At 41.0% G+C, this 17,270-nt stretch overlaps 1 protein-coding gene across 1 annotated transcript in view; it reads right to left on the reverse strand.

The window, feature by feature from the left end:
* Nucleotides 1-8,061: 8,061 nt before the first annotated feature.
* Nucleotides 8,062-17,270, reverse strand: part of slc4a3 (solute carrier family 4 member 3) — a 56,140-nt gene continuing 46,931 nt past the window's right edge. The window contains exons 19-22 of the mRNA XM_064976133.1: nt 13,407-13,576; nt 11,917-12,090; nt 11,209-11,410; nt 8,062-11,058 (exon numbers count right to left, since the gene is read on the reverse strand). Of these exons, the coding sequence (XP_064832205.1) occupies nt 11,330-11,410; nt 11,917-12,090; nt 13,407-13,576 (425 nt within the window). The 3' untranslated portion in view covers nt 8,062-11,058; nt 11,209-11,329. The remainder of the gene's footprint in view (nt 11,059-11,208; nt 11,411-11,916; nt 12,091-13,406; nt 13,577-17,270) is intronic.

The raw sequence follows: 17,270 nt of genomic DNA on the forward strand, positions 1-17,270 counted from the left end.
CAATCCATCTCGGGAACATTCCCAGAGTGCTGCATTCCGGAACAATTGTTCTGAGACCCGAGATGTTTTTAGAACAAGAGAGACTTGGAAAAGTTCAACCACTCTCTCCTAGGAAGTAACTACTGGCACAGTCATACAACCCTAAACAGTGCTTTTTTTCAAACTTGTTAGGACACTTATCCTTCATAGTTTATGGAACAGGTCACATTACCTTTTGGGATTTAAGAATAACATTTGACATACATTACATTACAGAGGGTACTATATTATTGTGCTAGTGGCTGCCAAGCCATAAATATGTCAACCTCACTCTGGCAACCATAGGCTTAAACATGCTGTCACTAAGCAATGCCATAGGGGTATGACAGCTACAAGTCACTCCTATTGCACTAGCTCTGGGCCCTGTCAACATGTTGCGAGGCGAGTGTCACAGTCTGCAGGACATCTACAAGCTTGTCTGTTTTCACAGCTCTACATCGCTATTCGGTGTTTTAGAAGGTAAAGAAAGAGACAGGCGGGCACGGACATAGACATTAGGCTCGTGAGTAAAGGTGGCTATTTCACATAGCAGTACTGCTCCTTTGGCTATAGTAGTCGATCAAAAACAACGACTGAGTGTTGTCTTAAAAGTTGTAGGACATGAGCATTTTTAACAAGTGGTTAAAAAGGCACAGCATCAAACCCCAAAAATATATTATTGAGAGTTTATAAATAAACGAGACGGTTAAGTTAAAATCCTTTTTTTAAAGGCTTCTCTGGAGCACATTGACTACCAAAAGCCTTTATAATTACAAGTCAACTTTTTTGCTTGATTGTAACATTGGGTTGCATTTGGCACCTTCCAGTATCAGGACTGAGAAACTCTTGGGTGCATAATAGAACTTCATCCATATCTGTCAGTGTGGTATGTGTGCCGAGAAACAGATTGCCTAATGCTGTGTGTGCATGAAATATATATCTCACCGTAGACAATCCAATGGCAATAAAAAAAGGTAATGCAATGATGGTGGCGGTTGTAGCGCTAAATTGAATTAAACTGTCTACACACCATATTTTTCCTCATCCACTACTGCAGATATATCTTGGGCTTATTTAGGCCATATACAATGTAGTTCAAGTTTAAATCAAGTCACAATTCACACGGTTTTACTCGTGACACACAACAACAATGCTACCCATTGTCTTGTGGCTTGCTATTAGCCGGGAGACACCGAGGGGTCAAGAGCAGGTCTGGGAGCAGATTTATGGCATGTAATTACTCAGGAAATATCAGTAGGGGGAGAAAACTCAACACTTGTGTTACTCTCAGATAAATCTATTGCCTCTCCCTGCTGTCCTATCTATTTAGGTAATATAGAACTGTAATACGATGCTTGAAACAAAAACAAATATGGACATGAGGGGAGGGTGACTTTTTTAGTGGAACTAGGTCATCAATTTACAGCTTAACAAAACTATTTAATTGGATGCTGTCTGTATGTGTGTGTGTGTATGTGTGTGCATCTCTTGTCTGTCTGTATGCACTTCTGTGTGCCTACAATAGGGATGTGTTGTGGTCACTGTATGTGTACTGTCTGTCTCTGTCTGGTGTACACTGTGTGTCGGTTACACCAATACATGTTGCTAGTTAAGGGTAGAGAGCAGATCACCAAGCCTGTACCATCTCTCCCCATCCCTTCTTCCCCCATCTAGGCCCTCCCTCCCACACCAGCATTAATATACTGTACATTTTAACATACCAAAATGTAAGGCCTGCTTGTCCGTTTCACTTGGGTATAGCCGGAGGATGGGGTTTTAAGTATAGAAGCATGGGAAAGGAAGCAGCCTGACAGTGGTTTAGAGCTGGGAGATTGCATAAACACAACTCCCAGTCCCACGGACTGATAAGACCCTGAATCCCTAAAGGGGTTCTCATTCGCTGCAGCCATGAAACAATGTTTCTTTGGTTAGTTGGTTTTCAGCAGCGACTCTACTTCACAGGAGACCGACTGGGCTCCAGATTTTGCGTGTGACCTTCCAGGGACAGAAGATTAATTAATCTACAGATATAAGTCAAGGTATTATCTTACCTCATTTGCACACACTGTATATATACTTTTTCTACTGTATTATTGACTGTATGTTTGTTTATTCCATGTGTAACGCTGTGTTGTTGTATGTGTCAAACTGCTTTGCTTTATCTTGGCCAGGTCGCAGTTGTAAATGATAACTTGTTTTCAACTAGCCTACCAGGTTAAATAAAGGTGAAATAAAAACATAAAAAAATGTATCCAGTTGTGTAAAGTACTTAAGTAAAAATACTTGAAAGTACTAATTAAGTATTTTGTTGTTGTGTATATGTACTTTAGTTTACTACACTACATTCCTAAAGAAAATATTTACCTTTCACTACCATACATTTTCTCTGACAACCAAAAGTACTCATTACACTTCGAATGCTCAGGCAGGAAAGCAATATTGTCAAATTTACGCACCTATTAATACAACACATTGTCATCCCTACTGCCACTGATCTGGCATATTCACTAAACACAAAGTGTGTTTATAAATGAGTGCTCGCATGTGCCACTGTCTGTTCATAAATTTAAAAAAGAAAATCATGCCATCTGGTTTGCTTAATATTAAGAATATGATATATAGCTTTATATATTACTTTGTACTTTTATTTAAGTAAATCGGTTGGGTGCAGTCAAATGCTGTACTTTTTAACTAATTGTTTGGTGTTTGTAAATCTACTCACAACTCCCAGTATAACTTTTAGCTTTAAATGATAAATCCATCCTGGTTGTATCACTGTATCGGTTTTGACAGTATACGTAGACACAAACCGTATTTTAGAACATTTAGATAGTACATTTGTCTGCATTCCTCTCCACATCTGTTTTCAGTGACTCCCATGTCCCAAGAGATAAATTGATTAATTTAAAAAATATTCAGTAAACAGCTGGCACATTCACTTTTTACCAGCTAATAGAGATAAAAATACAAATGTTTTGTGTCAAACAATACAAAGCAATTTGATATTTCAATCATATTAGAACATAAGCGGATGTTCTCTTTCCAACTTCAGTCATCTATTTTTATAGAAATAAATGACACGACAAGCGATTATCCATTTGAGTCACTTATCTGCACAGAAAGAATGCTAGTATGCTTGGGCGAAGTGAGGTGATAGTCTGGCAATGCAGAGCATGGATTAATAAGTAATTTTTCAAACTGCCACAAGTTGAGGGAAAATGATGTGTAAAAGCAGTTGCTGGCATGCATTTGCCAGACTGTAATGTAGTTATCTGTAGCCTGGTTCTGGCATAAGCCGGTTTCAAACCCTATTGCTAGTGTACCATGTGGTCTTAATGATGCCAGCCTGAGGCCTGAGGCCTTTACTTTACATTTGCCTTGTATTCTAGAAATCAAATGGGGGGAAGCCACATGATGATGGTGACGATACTCAGTAGGACACACTATCTGCACACCTGATAGGCAGTTGCAGGTGCAAACATTACGTATTGCCATTACTGAATTGTCATTGTTTGATTAACTATGGACAGTGTCTATTTCTGACAGATGGCGAATCGACAGACTATTTTGACCTGCCTTATTGTGATCCTCATGGCCTTAACACGTGAGCAACAATTACTCTACTTCACTTGATACAGCAATGTCTACAGCAGTCTAGTCCTCTAATTGTCATGCTACAGCAAAAACATATAAGGCCTTTAAAAGTGGGGGAGAAAGCAATACAGTGGCTTGCAAAAAAAAGTATTCAGCCCCCTTGGCGTTTTTCCAATTTTGTTGCATTACAACTTGTCATTTTAAATGGATTTTATTTGGATTTCATGCAATGGACATACACAAAATTGTAACGGTTCTCGTCTGTCGAAGGAGAAGCGGACCAAAATGCAGCGTGGTATTTTTGAGACATGTTTAATGACGAAGAAAACGAACAATACAAAAACAACAAACGGAACGTGAAAAACTATACAGCCTATCTGGTGACAACAAACACAGAGACAGGAACAATCACCCACGAAATACTCAAAGAATATGGCTCCCTAAATATGGTTCCCAATCAGAGACAACGATAAATACCTGCCTCTGATTGAGAATCACTCCAGACATCCATAGACTATGCTAGATAACCCCCACTAAACCAACCACCCAACACCCCACAAAACCCCAAGACAAAACACACCACAATAAACTCATGTCACACCCTGGCCTGACCAAATAAATGAAGACAAACACAATATAATACGACCAGGGCGTGACACAAAGTAATCCATATTTGTGACGTGAAATGAAACAAATAACTTGAAACAAATAAAAGGTAAAAATGTCAAATTAGTTATATGTATTCACCCCCTTTGCTATGAAGCCCCTAAATAAGATCTGGTGCAACCAATTACCTTCAGAAGTCACATAATTAGTTAAATAAAGTCCAACAGTGTGCAATCTAAGCGTCACATGATCTCAGTATATATACACCTGTTCTGAAAGGCCCCAGAGTCTGCAACACCACGAAGCAAGGGGCACCACCAAGCAAGCGACACCATGAAGACCAAGGAGCTCTCCAAACAGGTCAGGGACAAAGTTGTGGAAAGGTACAGATCAGGGTTGGGTTCTAAAAAAATATCCGAAACTTTGAACATCCCACAGAGCACCATTAAATCCTCATTATATAATGGAGAGAATATGGCACCACAAAAAAACCTGCCAAGAGAGAGCCGCCCACCAAAACCTACGGACCAGGCAAGGAGGACATTAATCAGAGAGGAAACAAAGAGACCAAAGATAACGCTGAAAGAGCTGCAAAGTCCCACAGCGGAGATTGGAGTATCTGTCCATAGGACCACTTTAAGCCGTATACTCCACAGAGCTGAGCTTTATGGAAGAGTGGCCAGAAAATGCCATTGCTTAAAGAAAAAATAAGCAAACACGTTTGGTGTTTGCCAAAAGGCATGTTGGAGACTCCCCACACATTTATTTTACTAGGCAAGTCAGTTAAGAACAAATTCTTATTTTCAATGACAGCCTAGGAACAGTGGGTTAACTGCCTGTTCAGGGGCAGAACGACAGTTTTGTACCTTGTCAGCTTGGGGATTTGAACTTGCAACCTTCCAGTCACTAGTCCAACGCTCTAACAACTAGGCTACCCTGTCGCCCCAAAAATATGGAAGAAGGTACTCTGGTCAGATGAGACTAAAATTTGGCTTTTTGGCCATCAAGGAAAAAGCTATGCTTGGTGCAAACACAACACCTGTCATCACCTCGAGAACACCATCCCCAAAGTGAAGCATGGTGGTGGCAGTATCATGCTGTGGGGATGTTTTTCATTGGCAGGGACTGGGAAACTGGTCAGAATTGCAGGACAATGACCCTACGCATACTGCTAAAGCAACACTCGGGGAACAGTTAAATGTCTTGGAATGGCCTAGTCAAAGCCCAGACCTCAATCCAATTGAGAATCGGTGGTATGACTTAAATATTGCTGTATACCAGTGGAACCCATCCAACTTGAAGGAGCTGGAGCAGTTTTGCCTTGAAGAATGGGAAAAAATCCCAGTGGCTAGATGTGCCAAGTTTATAGAGACATACCCCAAGAGACTTGCAGCTGTAATTGCTGCAAAAGGTGGCTCTACAAAGTATTGACTTTGGGGGGTGTATAGTTATGCATGCTCAAGTTCTGTATTTTTGTCTTATCTCTTATTTGATACACATTAAAAAATGTTTTGCATCTTCAAAGAGGCAGACATGCTGTGTAAATCAAATGATACAAAAGGAAACAAAATAGGGAAAATGCCAAGGGGGTGAATACTTTCGCAAGTCACATATCTCCGAACTGTCCTATTCCAAATAGAAGAGCTTTGTGGTCCAACAGTTGTTTGGCTGTCAGTTTTTATACCACCTAAAAATAATGGAAAAACACATTCTAACTAGTGTCTACTGATTCAGTAGTACTAAAAGAGACATGCGAGACTGTGGAATATTTCACCGCCTCCTCCCTCGCTCCGTAATGGTCTGGGATTTATATGAAACATAATTTTTGGTTTTTACACATCCTTAACAGACATGAAATCACCAACCCACTGCCGAATATCTACAGTTCTATCGAATGGTTGTTTTTTACTCTTATTTTGTAATAGATTGGGAGTTGGGATAAACGGGTCTGCTGTCACGATGTGTTTACTTTTCACCAACTCTTGTTTTTTTTCTAGGGCTTAGCGAGGGTGGCTATGTTGCACAGTGCAACAGGCTGACGTTCGACCACTACGTGCATGGTTACTGCCTCCCAAACTTCAACCAGAGCATGGAAGCTAGCAACTATCAGCACAGATGTCCCTGGCCCAACTTTAAAGGGTGCGTGTGTGTACCCCTACAACAGAGGGGTTTGGTGTACAGCTTGACCTGTCTCTAGCCTTCCTGCCTATTGTATTTTGTATTGAGGAGAGGGGCCCTGAGCTCACATCCCCTGGCTGATGAGTGAGAACAGAGGAAAGGGCTAAGTATAGCCGCGTATGACCATTTTTAATGGGTATATCGGTAAAGATATGACCTTTAGTCATGGGAAAGTCAGACTTTTCCTGCCTCCAGGGTGTTTTTTGTGGAACTTCACGTTACAGCTAATTCAATGTTTTGGGGTGGTAGCCTAGTGTACATGTCTAGCCACACTGCTCCACTCGTATTTCTCCGACATCACATGTTTTTTCAGAGCGAAGATGTAGTGCTAGCCCATTAATTACACTGTAATAATTCATATATTACTGTTGACATCGCCTGCAGGGCCCAAACCCTGGAGAACTAAATGGTGTGTTTGGGTGGTGTCTCTTTAACACGGGGAACAGATCAACCGGTTACACCCTGAAATTTGAGCGATTGGTTCACAGTAGTCCGGGCTGTTTAGTACATGCTACTTTTATTAGTCTGTTTTGACAGACTCCGGCCCATTTCTCTCCCCTTTCTTCCTGAAGTGTGCACTTGTTCACTCCCCACTAAAAGGAATGGAGTGAGTGAATGCCCACTTCAGGAGAGAAATAGGGAAATGGAACATTATGTTTTTTCCCCTTTTCACCATCAGCTCCTACATCATTTTGAAGCACTGTGTGGAACAAGTAGCCACCAGTACCAGCTGTGTGGAGCCTTCACTGAAGGATGACATCTTCCTAGAGGTGCACCAGATGTTCTTCTCACTCTGCTCGCGTGTGGAGGACCCGGCTTTCCCTGTCCTGATGTTGCTGATTCTGCCTTGTATCATCACCATTCTGCTCCTCCCCCTGCTGTGTGTCCATATCACCACAACCACTGGGCTCTGAGAGCCAACCCTCTTGGTGGACAAATCTTACAAATGCACACACACACACAAAATACACTTTCACGTGAGACACACTAGGCGTAGCCAACAGAAAGTTGGATATCTGTTTAACATTCAGAAACACACATTTTTGCACACCCATATATTGTATGTTGAATAATGGTACTTATAGTATTGTAATACCCTGTTATGTTCGTAAATAAGTCTTGAATAAAAATGTGATAGATTTATTTGAAACACATAAAAGATTTATTTGAAACACATAAATATTTATTTTCAGACAAAAAAATAACAATTTGTTTTACAGTAGTTTGAAAACCCCTTTACAATAATAACAGGCTGAACCGCTATTCAAGTATCCACATAACATAAGTATCTTTCAGTATTGCTAATGCTAAAGTAATTCATAATTTATCATAAAATTAACTCACATACTTTTTTTTCTCAGACAGACAAACCCCACTTCATCAGGTATCGTTTTCAGAGCAGAAAAACGTATCGTTGTGTGTGTGTGTGTCACTATATTTGTGTGTTACATGGCTTCGGGATGATTTTAACACAGGTATAGCATGTATAAACCATACTCACCTTAAGTGACACTAAAAACATTGTCCTTCATTGAGAGATATGTCATAAGTCCTTCATTACAAGTAAGCTGCAGAAAATCCTTTAAATGCCACAAGACCGTCAATTAAAGTCAAATTCACCTACCTAACAATAAACCCGTTATCTACATCCCCAGAGTCTGATGAACTAGTGGATACCAGTTTTATGTCTCTGCGTACAGTATGCAGGAAGGTAGTTTTGCGAGTCAAAGCTAACTAGCATTAGCACAATAACTGGTGCTAATGCTAACTGTTCCAGTAGACTTCCAGTCATTGTGTTAATGCTAGTTAGCATTGAGGTAACTAGCTCATAGCTTCATTGTCAAAATCTTGAACTATCCCTTTAAATGGGACCTTCACCTTTATAACTTTATATTCATTACATGATGCAAACTTGTAGGACAAGTTGGGAATGACCCATTAATAAAAAATAAAAAAACTGGACATACAATAGGATGTTGCCACAGGGTTAGCAGTAATATCTTATGAAGGTAGATACATAAAAGGTATACAGGTAATCTAATTGCATACATTTCTGATTGTCTATAGTACTTCTTAACGCCTTCACAAATGTCCTAGTCATCCAATCAAATGAAGAAAAAAAAGGTCCCAGAGACTTCAAGTGAGAGACGGGTAAGTAGCAGCGGCTAAAAAAATAACGCTATATTCCTAGATTTTGGGTGGGTGGTCTGGCCTGTGCTAGCATGGAGGTATCAGGCGACGAAACATTGTGGATTCCCAACATCTAACATGCCAGGCCTTTTTCATGGGCCTAGAACTATTTTCTTTTCATGTCCCTGCTCCAAATCTTGAGGAATCCAGACAGAACAGAAGAAAGTGGATACACTATACCTTTTTATTATCTTGAATAATAACCACTCTTCCAAATCTTAATTTTTTTCCCAGTGACTGAGTGATTGTTATACTGAGTGTAGGCATATCCACCACAGGGCCACGGGGATCTCTGGTAGCCCTCAACACACCAGCAAGCCCGTGTTCTCAAACAACAATGACCTTTCCCCGTTTTTCCTTCACATCAAGTGAGGTGGAAGCTTTCTCCCCTTGCCCTCTTCCCATGTTCATGTCTGACGCCATGGTAACTGTGATACCTTTTGCCTTTGACATGCCAAATACAATGCCAGTAGCTGTCTATTACTCCAAGCCCAGAGTAAAGCACGGCCACTTTGGTCTGAGATTCTATTGACTTAAGTCCTTCCTTCAGAAGCCAAGTTGACGCTAGCATACCTCCAGTTTAACAGAGCAGCGGAAGAGACAGTGCAGACAAAGTCAAGACTATCAAAACATCATCCCTGGAAACGTACTATATAGGCCTGTACATTCAATACGTCGCACACGGTAGGGGCTAAGTAGGTTGTCCATACACAACATGCCATTGCAATCCCTGTATCTACACTCTTAGGGAAAAAAGCTGCTAAATAGTAGTACCTTGTAGGGTTCTTCGGATTGTCCCCATAGGGGGAACCCTTTGCAGAGGGTTCTATCTTGAATCTTTTATATAGTGTTCGTTATAGAACTCCCTGTATATGGTTCTACCTAGAGCATGCTGGGAAATACTGTATGATATATGGTTCTGTGAAGAACCCTTGCCTTCTAAAGTACCCTTCTTGCCTTCCAAAGAATCCTTATTGCCATCTAAAGAATTATCAAAGAACTGTTTCCTCCAAAAACGGTTCTTAGAATGTTAAAGGTTCTAGGTAGAATCCTTTCCCTTACAAAGAACCCTTGTCTTCCAAAAAGGGATCTTCAGATCAAAACGGTTCTTGGTAGAACCCTATCCCTCCGCAAATAACCTTTTTAGAACCTTTTTTTCTAAGAGTGTAGTGTTTGTACAACAAGAGTCAATAAGACATGTGATGTTACACTTCTCTAGTGGGGTCTATTTAAAAAAAAAAAAACAGCAGTATCATATTATACATTACATAATTTCGTCAAATTCAGCAGATGCTTCAATATTTGAAACATGGTCTCCACTTCACGTGTATCAATTTAAACCTATGGTTCTGCAGCACTGTTCATGATAACATAGTCCATTTTAAACAGACAAACATTCTGTGTGGGGTAGAAACTTGAACCTTGGGGAAAAGAGTCCATTCCAATCACTGTACATGTTAAACACATCCAACAGTTGCCTACAGAACATGGAAGTACACAATGACAGTGGTGCTACACAGTGATTTTGATACCTGTGGTATAATTCCAGTGACTTTGACAAAGGTTTTGAATAATGTTAATAATTGCAAATTCCTCCAACTAACAGGCATTTAGAATGCATCCCATATGTCAATATCGCTTCATATAATTTTGGCAACTAACAACAAACTAAAGTAAATAGGTAGGCTAACATTTAATTCGGTAAGGTCACAAAAATACAAAAGAAAAATTTAAACATGTTCAAGGTCAGCAGATCTCAATGTGTTTACTTGTATGCATCCACAATCATTGGATTGGCCTGTTGGGCAGAATATACCTTATAAAGTAACATCTCTCCAAAACACACGTAATCCTCATGTACTGTATCTACGTGTCAGGGAGAACTGCATTGAGAGGGGATCAACGAATGTATCTTCTCCTGTTATTGGACCAGGGAACGAACTGGTGTGTCGGTGCAGGTGAATCACAAAGGTCAAAAGGGAACGTATCCTGTGAGGAGCACACAACTAAAGGGAGGGCACACAGTGAAAATAATGCCGAACTTCCTGTTTGGTTAACGTCGTCATTGAATTCCACTGATAATGGCTACAGTAAGAAGAAGGGTAAAAAGGCAGTTGTGCTGAGGAGGGCAGTGGAGTATTGGCTCCCAGTGAAACCAGTGTGGCTGTCATACAACCAGTGTTCATTCCACCGGTGTCCCAAATAAATGGGACTCCCAACCCTGGGAGGGAAAACCAACCTACTGGAGTACTTGGGGTTGTTGTCATTGCACTTACGCCCGGAACCTGTAGAGAGCTTGACCGTTAAAAGCAAGAGGAAGAACCCGTGTCCAGGGTTTGAGTGGGGACGAGTGTTTATGAATTATTGGTCTGTGTTTAAAAGGTGCAATGTCCATGTCACCCACTTGAGGATTCCTGACACGCTCAGCAACAGTAGGGCAGCAGAGCTACTGACCTCTTTTGAGAGGAAAAACTGTTGCAGCAGGAAAACCAGAAACAAATTATAACAGTGGGGTTATTCCTTTACATCATTTTTAGATCAAAGTACAGCAGAATTTGAATATAATATGTGTATATACAGTATATGTACACATAATGTTTCTCTGTTGGACGAAAATCCTACCGTCATCTGAGTGTTTTCAAGACACAGCTCGCAGACGTAATAAGAAACATGCTCGTGATTGGAAGATGGAGAGAGCCTTGGAAGATGGAGAGAGCCGATTGGGCCTACCCGTGTGACGTGTCTACACAAGCATGTGAATCTCATTATACTCGTCCCGACCATCCTCGTCAAAGTTGGGGGAGTCCTCATTTTCCCCGTCGAGCTGTAAGAGCGAGAGATTTTGGGATGTCATCAGAATCTTCATTCATAGTGTCTTGATGCTTTGGCCAATATAGTGAAACAATAATAGAAGACTAGGCATTGAGCAGACATTTGAATCCAAAGCGATTTACAGTCATGCGTGCATACATTTTACAAGTGGCTGGTCCCAGGAATCTAACCCACAATTCTGTCATTGTCTCTCTCTCACACACACACACACACACACAATTATCCTCTGTGTTTTGATCAAGTCCGTTCTCCAGGACCCCTGCGTCCTGTTTTCGTTAAGATCATGTGGTTTAGAGACTTGACTTCGAGGAGATAAACATTTTACAAATGTATTGTTAACTGAATTAAAGTACTGTGTAGCATGCACATTTCACAAATAAACAGAAATCCCCATGCGAACACAGGACACCAGTGTTATTATTTGTAACGTGTGACCCAATGTTGCCTGGACCAGATGATTGTGCCTGAATTCAGAGAATTCCAGGAATGTCCACCTACCGCCTGAAGCTCACGCTCCTCAAAGACCCGGGAGAGGATGAGTCGGCGGAGCGGCACGGTCATGATGAGGATGAAGGGGAAGGCGAGCGAGGCCACGGTCGACTTGACCACCCACAGTAGCACAATGCAGGCCAGCTGGATGATGGTGAACATGTTCATACGCCACGTCTTCACCTGTGGCCCACGCACACACAAACATGTAAATGGGGTTATACTGCTTATGCTTATGACAAGTCTTACAATGCATCATACCTGTAGACTTTAAGTACAGCCTTACCCATAATTGAAATAAATTGAAATCATATTTTATATTCATTTGTTTAGGAATAATGATCTCTGCAGGACAATTAACACATACTGTTCATAGAGATGAGACAAACAGACACTGAGTGTACAAAACATTAGGAACACATTCGTCGGGGCATGGACACTACAAGGTGTCGAAAGCGTTCCACAGGGATGCTGGCCCATGTTGACTCCAATGCTTTTCACAATTGTGTCAATTTGTCTGGATGTCCTTTGTGTGGTGGACCATTCTTCATACACACAGGAAACTGTTGATTGTGAAAAACCCAGCAGAGTTGTGGTTCTTGACACACCCATACCAGGGCGCATGGCACCTACTACCATACTCCGTTCAAAGGGACACATATTTTGTCTTGCCAATTCAACCTCTGAATGGCACACATGTACAATCCATGTCTCAATTGCCTCAAGGCTTAAAAATCCTTCTTTAACCTGCCTCCTTCCCTTCATCTACACTGATTGAAGTGGATTTAACGAGCGACATCAATAAAGGATCATATCTTTCACCTGGATTTACCTGGTCAGTCTTTGTCATGAAAAGAGCAGGTGTTCCTAATGTGTTTTTGTACACTAGTAAATACATGTTATATCACTGTCTTAATTCAACCCCATCCTGTCACTGAGTTAAGATTTGCTGCCCTGCTTATGGAAATGATTATATAGCGGGGCAGCAGGTAGCCTAGTGGTTAGTGTTGGGCTAGTAACCAAAAGGTTGCTGGATCAAATCCCTGAGCTGACGAGGTAAGAATCTGTCTTTCTGCCCTTGAACAAGGCAGTTAACCCACTGTTCCCTGATAGGCTGTCATTGTAAATAAGAATTTGTTCTTAACTGGCTTGCCTCGTTTTAATAAAGGTAAAAAAAAAATAGAATTAGATGGATTGAGCTCCATCTAGTGGGTGGATCCCCTTCTGTCTTTCACGAACATTGACAGCCTGCACCTGACTAGACACGGATCAAAAACATACCTATTGCAATACCAACTTCATCACCAATGTCAACTTCATCCTTTTATCATTTGATTGCAAAGTAAGTCCACACACACAATCCCACTCAAGTCCGACATCATGCACAAATAAACTCACAAACAAACATGCAAAAACAGGATACCAAAATAGATTGGGCACAAATCTATAACAAAAACAGGTCGAGAAGACTCTCAATCGTATTCTGCTATTGGGCTCACCTTGGTCACGTATATGTGGTCGGGATGGTGCTTGGCGGGCGTGAACATGAGTGTGATACGCTCGTAGAGTTGGATGCCGGTGATCGATGTGACGCCCATGTAGAGGAAGATCCCGAACAGCACGGCCAGTGGGATGTTACGGAGCACGTCCGTCATCACGATAGACATGCCTTAGGAAAACACAAGTCAAAGGTGAAAGGTCAAATGTGTGAGATCCAGGTCGCATGGGGATCTGTAGGTTGGTTGAATTCAGATCGACTGAGCCAGTTCAGCAGTAATCTCGGTTAACCCGGAACTCAAATCTGGTTATATTGAAGTAGTCTGTCCACGAGTGAATAGTTCTGGTGTAACACCATTCAAGAACGTCTGTTACAGTACCTTGCAAACGCATTCATTCCCCTTGGCGTTGTTCCTATTTTGTTGCATAACAACCTGTAATTTAAATGTATTTTTTTATTTCAATGTCATGTAATGGACATACACAAAATAGTCCAAATTGGTGAAGTGAAATGAAAAAAATTACTTGTTTAAAAAAATGTTGTTTTTTTTAAACAGAAAAGTGGTGTGTGCATACTGTATGTATTCAACCCCTTTACTATGAAGCCCCTAAATAAGATCTGGTGCAACCAATTACCTCACATAATTAGTAAACCTGTGTGCAATCAAAGTGTCATATGATCTGTCACATGATCTCAATATACAGTGCCTTGCGAAAGTATTCGGCCCCCTTGAACTTTGCGACCTTTTGCCACATTTCAGGCTTCAAACATAAAGATATAAAACTGTATTTTTTTGTCAAGAATCAACAACAAGTGGGACATAATCATGAAGTGGAACGACATTTATTGGATATTTCAAACTTTTTTTAACAGCTGTAATCGCAGCAAAATGTGGCGCTACCAAGTATTAACTTAAGGGGGCTGAATAATTTTGCACGCCCAATTTTTCAGTTTTTGATTTGTTAAAAAAGTTTGAAATATCCAATAAATGTCGTTCCACTTCATGATTGTGTCCCACTTGTTGTTGATTCTTCACAAAAAAATACAGTTTTATATCTTTGTTTGAAGCCTGAAATGTGGCAAAAAGTTCAAGGGGGCCGAATACTTTCGCAAGGCACTGTATAACCTGTTCTGAAAGGCCCTAGAGTCTGCAACACCACTAAACATGGGGCAGCACCAAGCAAGCGGCACCATGAAGACCAAGGAGCTCTCCAAACAGTTGTGGAGAAGTAGAGATCAGGGTTGGGTTATAAATAATATCTGAAAAAGACTTGCAGCTGGGGGGGGGGATGAATAGTCATGCATGCTCAAGTTCTCTGTTTTTTGTATTATTTCTTGTTTGTTTCACAATAAAACATATTTTGCATCTTCAAAGTGGTAGGCATGTTGTGTAAATCTATTTTAATTCCAGGTTGTAAGGCAACAAAATAGGAAAAATGCCAAGGGGGGTGAATACTTTCGCAAGCCACTGCAGGTTTAACCACAGAAAACGCTATATACACAGATAAACTACACCACTGGTATTAGAACATAGTCCCTATCAACCATTGACTGTTTATTTTCCTATTTCTTAGTTTGCTGTGCATGTTACATTTCTGAGTTCAACAGTACAGTACACCTTACAAGATACTAGTGACCATATCCCCCATGCATCCCGCAAAGGCGGAGGTGTTGCTAACATTTACGACAACAAATGTCAATAATTTTTTTTTTTAAATGACTGCATCTTCATCTTTTGAGTTTCTAGTCATAACATCTATGCAGTCTACTCAATCACCTTTTACAGGATTATTGGCCCGTATACAGCGTTCCTCACTGAGTTCCCTGAATTCCTATCAGACCTTGTAGTCATTGCAGATAATATTCACATTTTTGGTGACTTTAATATGGAAAAGTCCACAAACCCACTACCAAATGCTTTAGGAGCCTTTATCGACTCAGTGTGTTTTGTCCAACATGTCTCCAGACCTACGCATTGCAACAGTCATACCCTGGATCTATTTCTGTCCCATGGAATAAACATTGTGACTCTAAACGTTTTTCCTCATAATCCTGGACTTTCGGACCAATATCTTATTATGTTTGCAATCAAAACAAATAATCTGATCAGACCCCAACCGAGGATTATCAAAAGCTGTGCTATAAATTCTCGGACAACCAAAAGATTCCTAGATGCCCTTCCAGACTCCCTCCACCTACCCAAAGACGTAGAGTAAAAAAAAATATCTGTTAACCACCTAACCTAAATTTAACCTTGCGTATTATCCAGATGCAGTCACACCTTTTAAAAACAAAAAATATTTGTCACAAGAAATTAGCTCCCTGGTATGAAGAAAATACCCAAACCCTGAAGCAGGCTTCCTCGGACAGGGCCACAATGTCTCCTGATCCCTCCTGTCTCAGCCTCCAGTTTCTATGCTGCCATAGTTTATGTGTCGGGGGATAGGGTCAGTCTGGTGTATCTGGAGTTTTCTCCTGTCTTATCTGGTGTCCTGTGTGAATTTAAGTATGCTCTCTCGAATTCTTTCTTTTTTTCTCATTCTCTCTTTGAGGACCTGAGCCCTAGGACCATGCCTCAGGACTACCTGGCCCGATGTCTCCTTGTTGCTCCCAGTCCACCTGGTCGTGCTGCTGCTCCAGTTTCAACAGTTTTGCCTGCGACTATGGAACCCTCATCTGTTCACTGGATGTGCTACCTTGTCCCAGACCAACTCTCTAGAGACAGCAGGAGTGGTAGAGATACTCGGAATGATCAGCTAAGAAAAGCCAACTGACATTTTCTCCTGAGGTGCTGACACTGTTGCACCCTCTACAACCACTGTGATTATTATTATTTGACACTCCTGGTCATCTATGAACATTTGAACATCTTGGCCATGTTCTGTTATAATCTCCATCCGGCACAGCCAGAAGAGGACTGGCCACCCCTCATAGTCTGGTTCATCTAGGTTTCTTCCTAGGTTCTGGCCTTCTATTTTCCAAGCCACCAAGCTTCTACACTTGCATTGCTTGCTGTTTGAGTTTTCTGGCAGGGTTTCTGGACAGCACTTTTTGACATCAGCTGATGTAAGAAGGGCTTTATAAATAAATTTGATTCCAGAAAATTGGAATGGTAATGGCGCTACACCAAACTGGAAGACTTCCGACTATCTTGGAAATACAGTACCGTGCAATATCGTAGAGCCTTCACTGCTGCACGATTAGCATATTTTTCCAACCTAATTGAGAAAAATAAAAACAATCAAAAGCATTTTTTTGACACTGTCACAAAGCTAACTACAAATCAGCATTCCCCAAGGAGAGGCTGGCCTTCACTTCAGCAGTGATGAATTCATGAACTTCTTTGATGAAAAGATCATGATGATTAGAAAGCAAATTACAGACTCCTCTTTGAATCTACATATTTCTCCAAAATTCAGTTGTTCAGAGTCTGCACAGAACTGCCAGGACCTAAGATCAATGGAGACACTCAAGTTTTTTAATCCTGTATCTCTTCACACATTCACAAATATAGTCATGGCCTCTAAACCTTCCAGCTGCCTACTGGACACTATTACAACTGAAAGAGCTACGTTCTGTGCTTTGGCCCTCCTATGTTGAACCTAATAAACGGCTCCCTATCCTCCATATGTGTCCCAAACTCACTAGTGGCAGTGATAAAGACTCTCCTGAAAAAGCCAAACCCCCCAATCCCCTCCAAAATTTTAGAAAAAGCTACTGCCGTCCCGAAGACAAATAATGTATACGAAACGCTCCAGTCTGGTTTGAGACTGCACTTGTGAAAGTGGTAAATTACCTTTTAATGGCGTCATACCAAGGCTCTGCATCTGTCCTTGGGCTCCTAGACCTTAGTTCCGCTTTTGAC

The sequence above is a fragment of the Oncorhynchus masou genome, chromosome 10 (assembly GCF_036934945.1).
Source record: "Oncorhynchus masou masou isolate Uvic2021 chromosome 10, UVic_Omas_1.1, whole genome shotgun sequence".
Classification (NCBI taxonomy): Eukaryota; Metazoa; Chordata; class Actinopteri; order Salmoniformes; family Salmonidae; genus Oncorhynchus; species Oncorhynchus masou.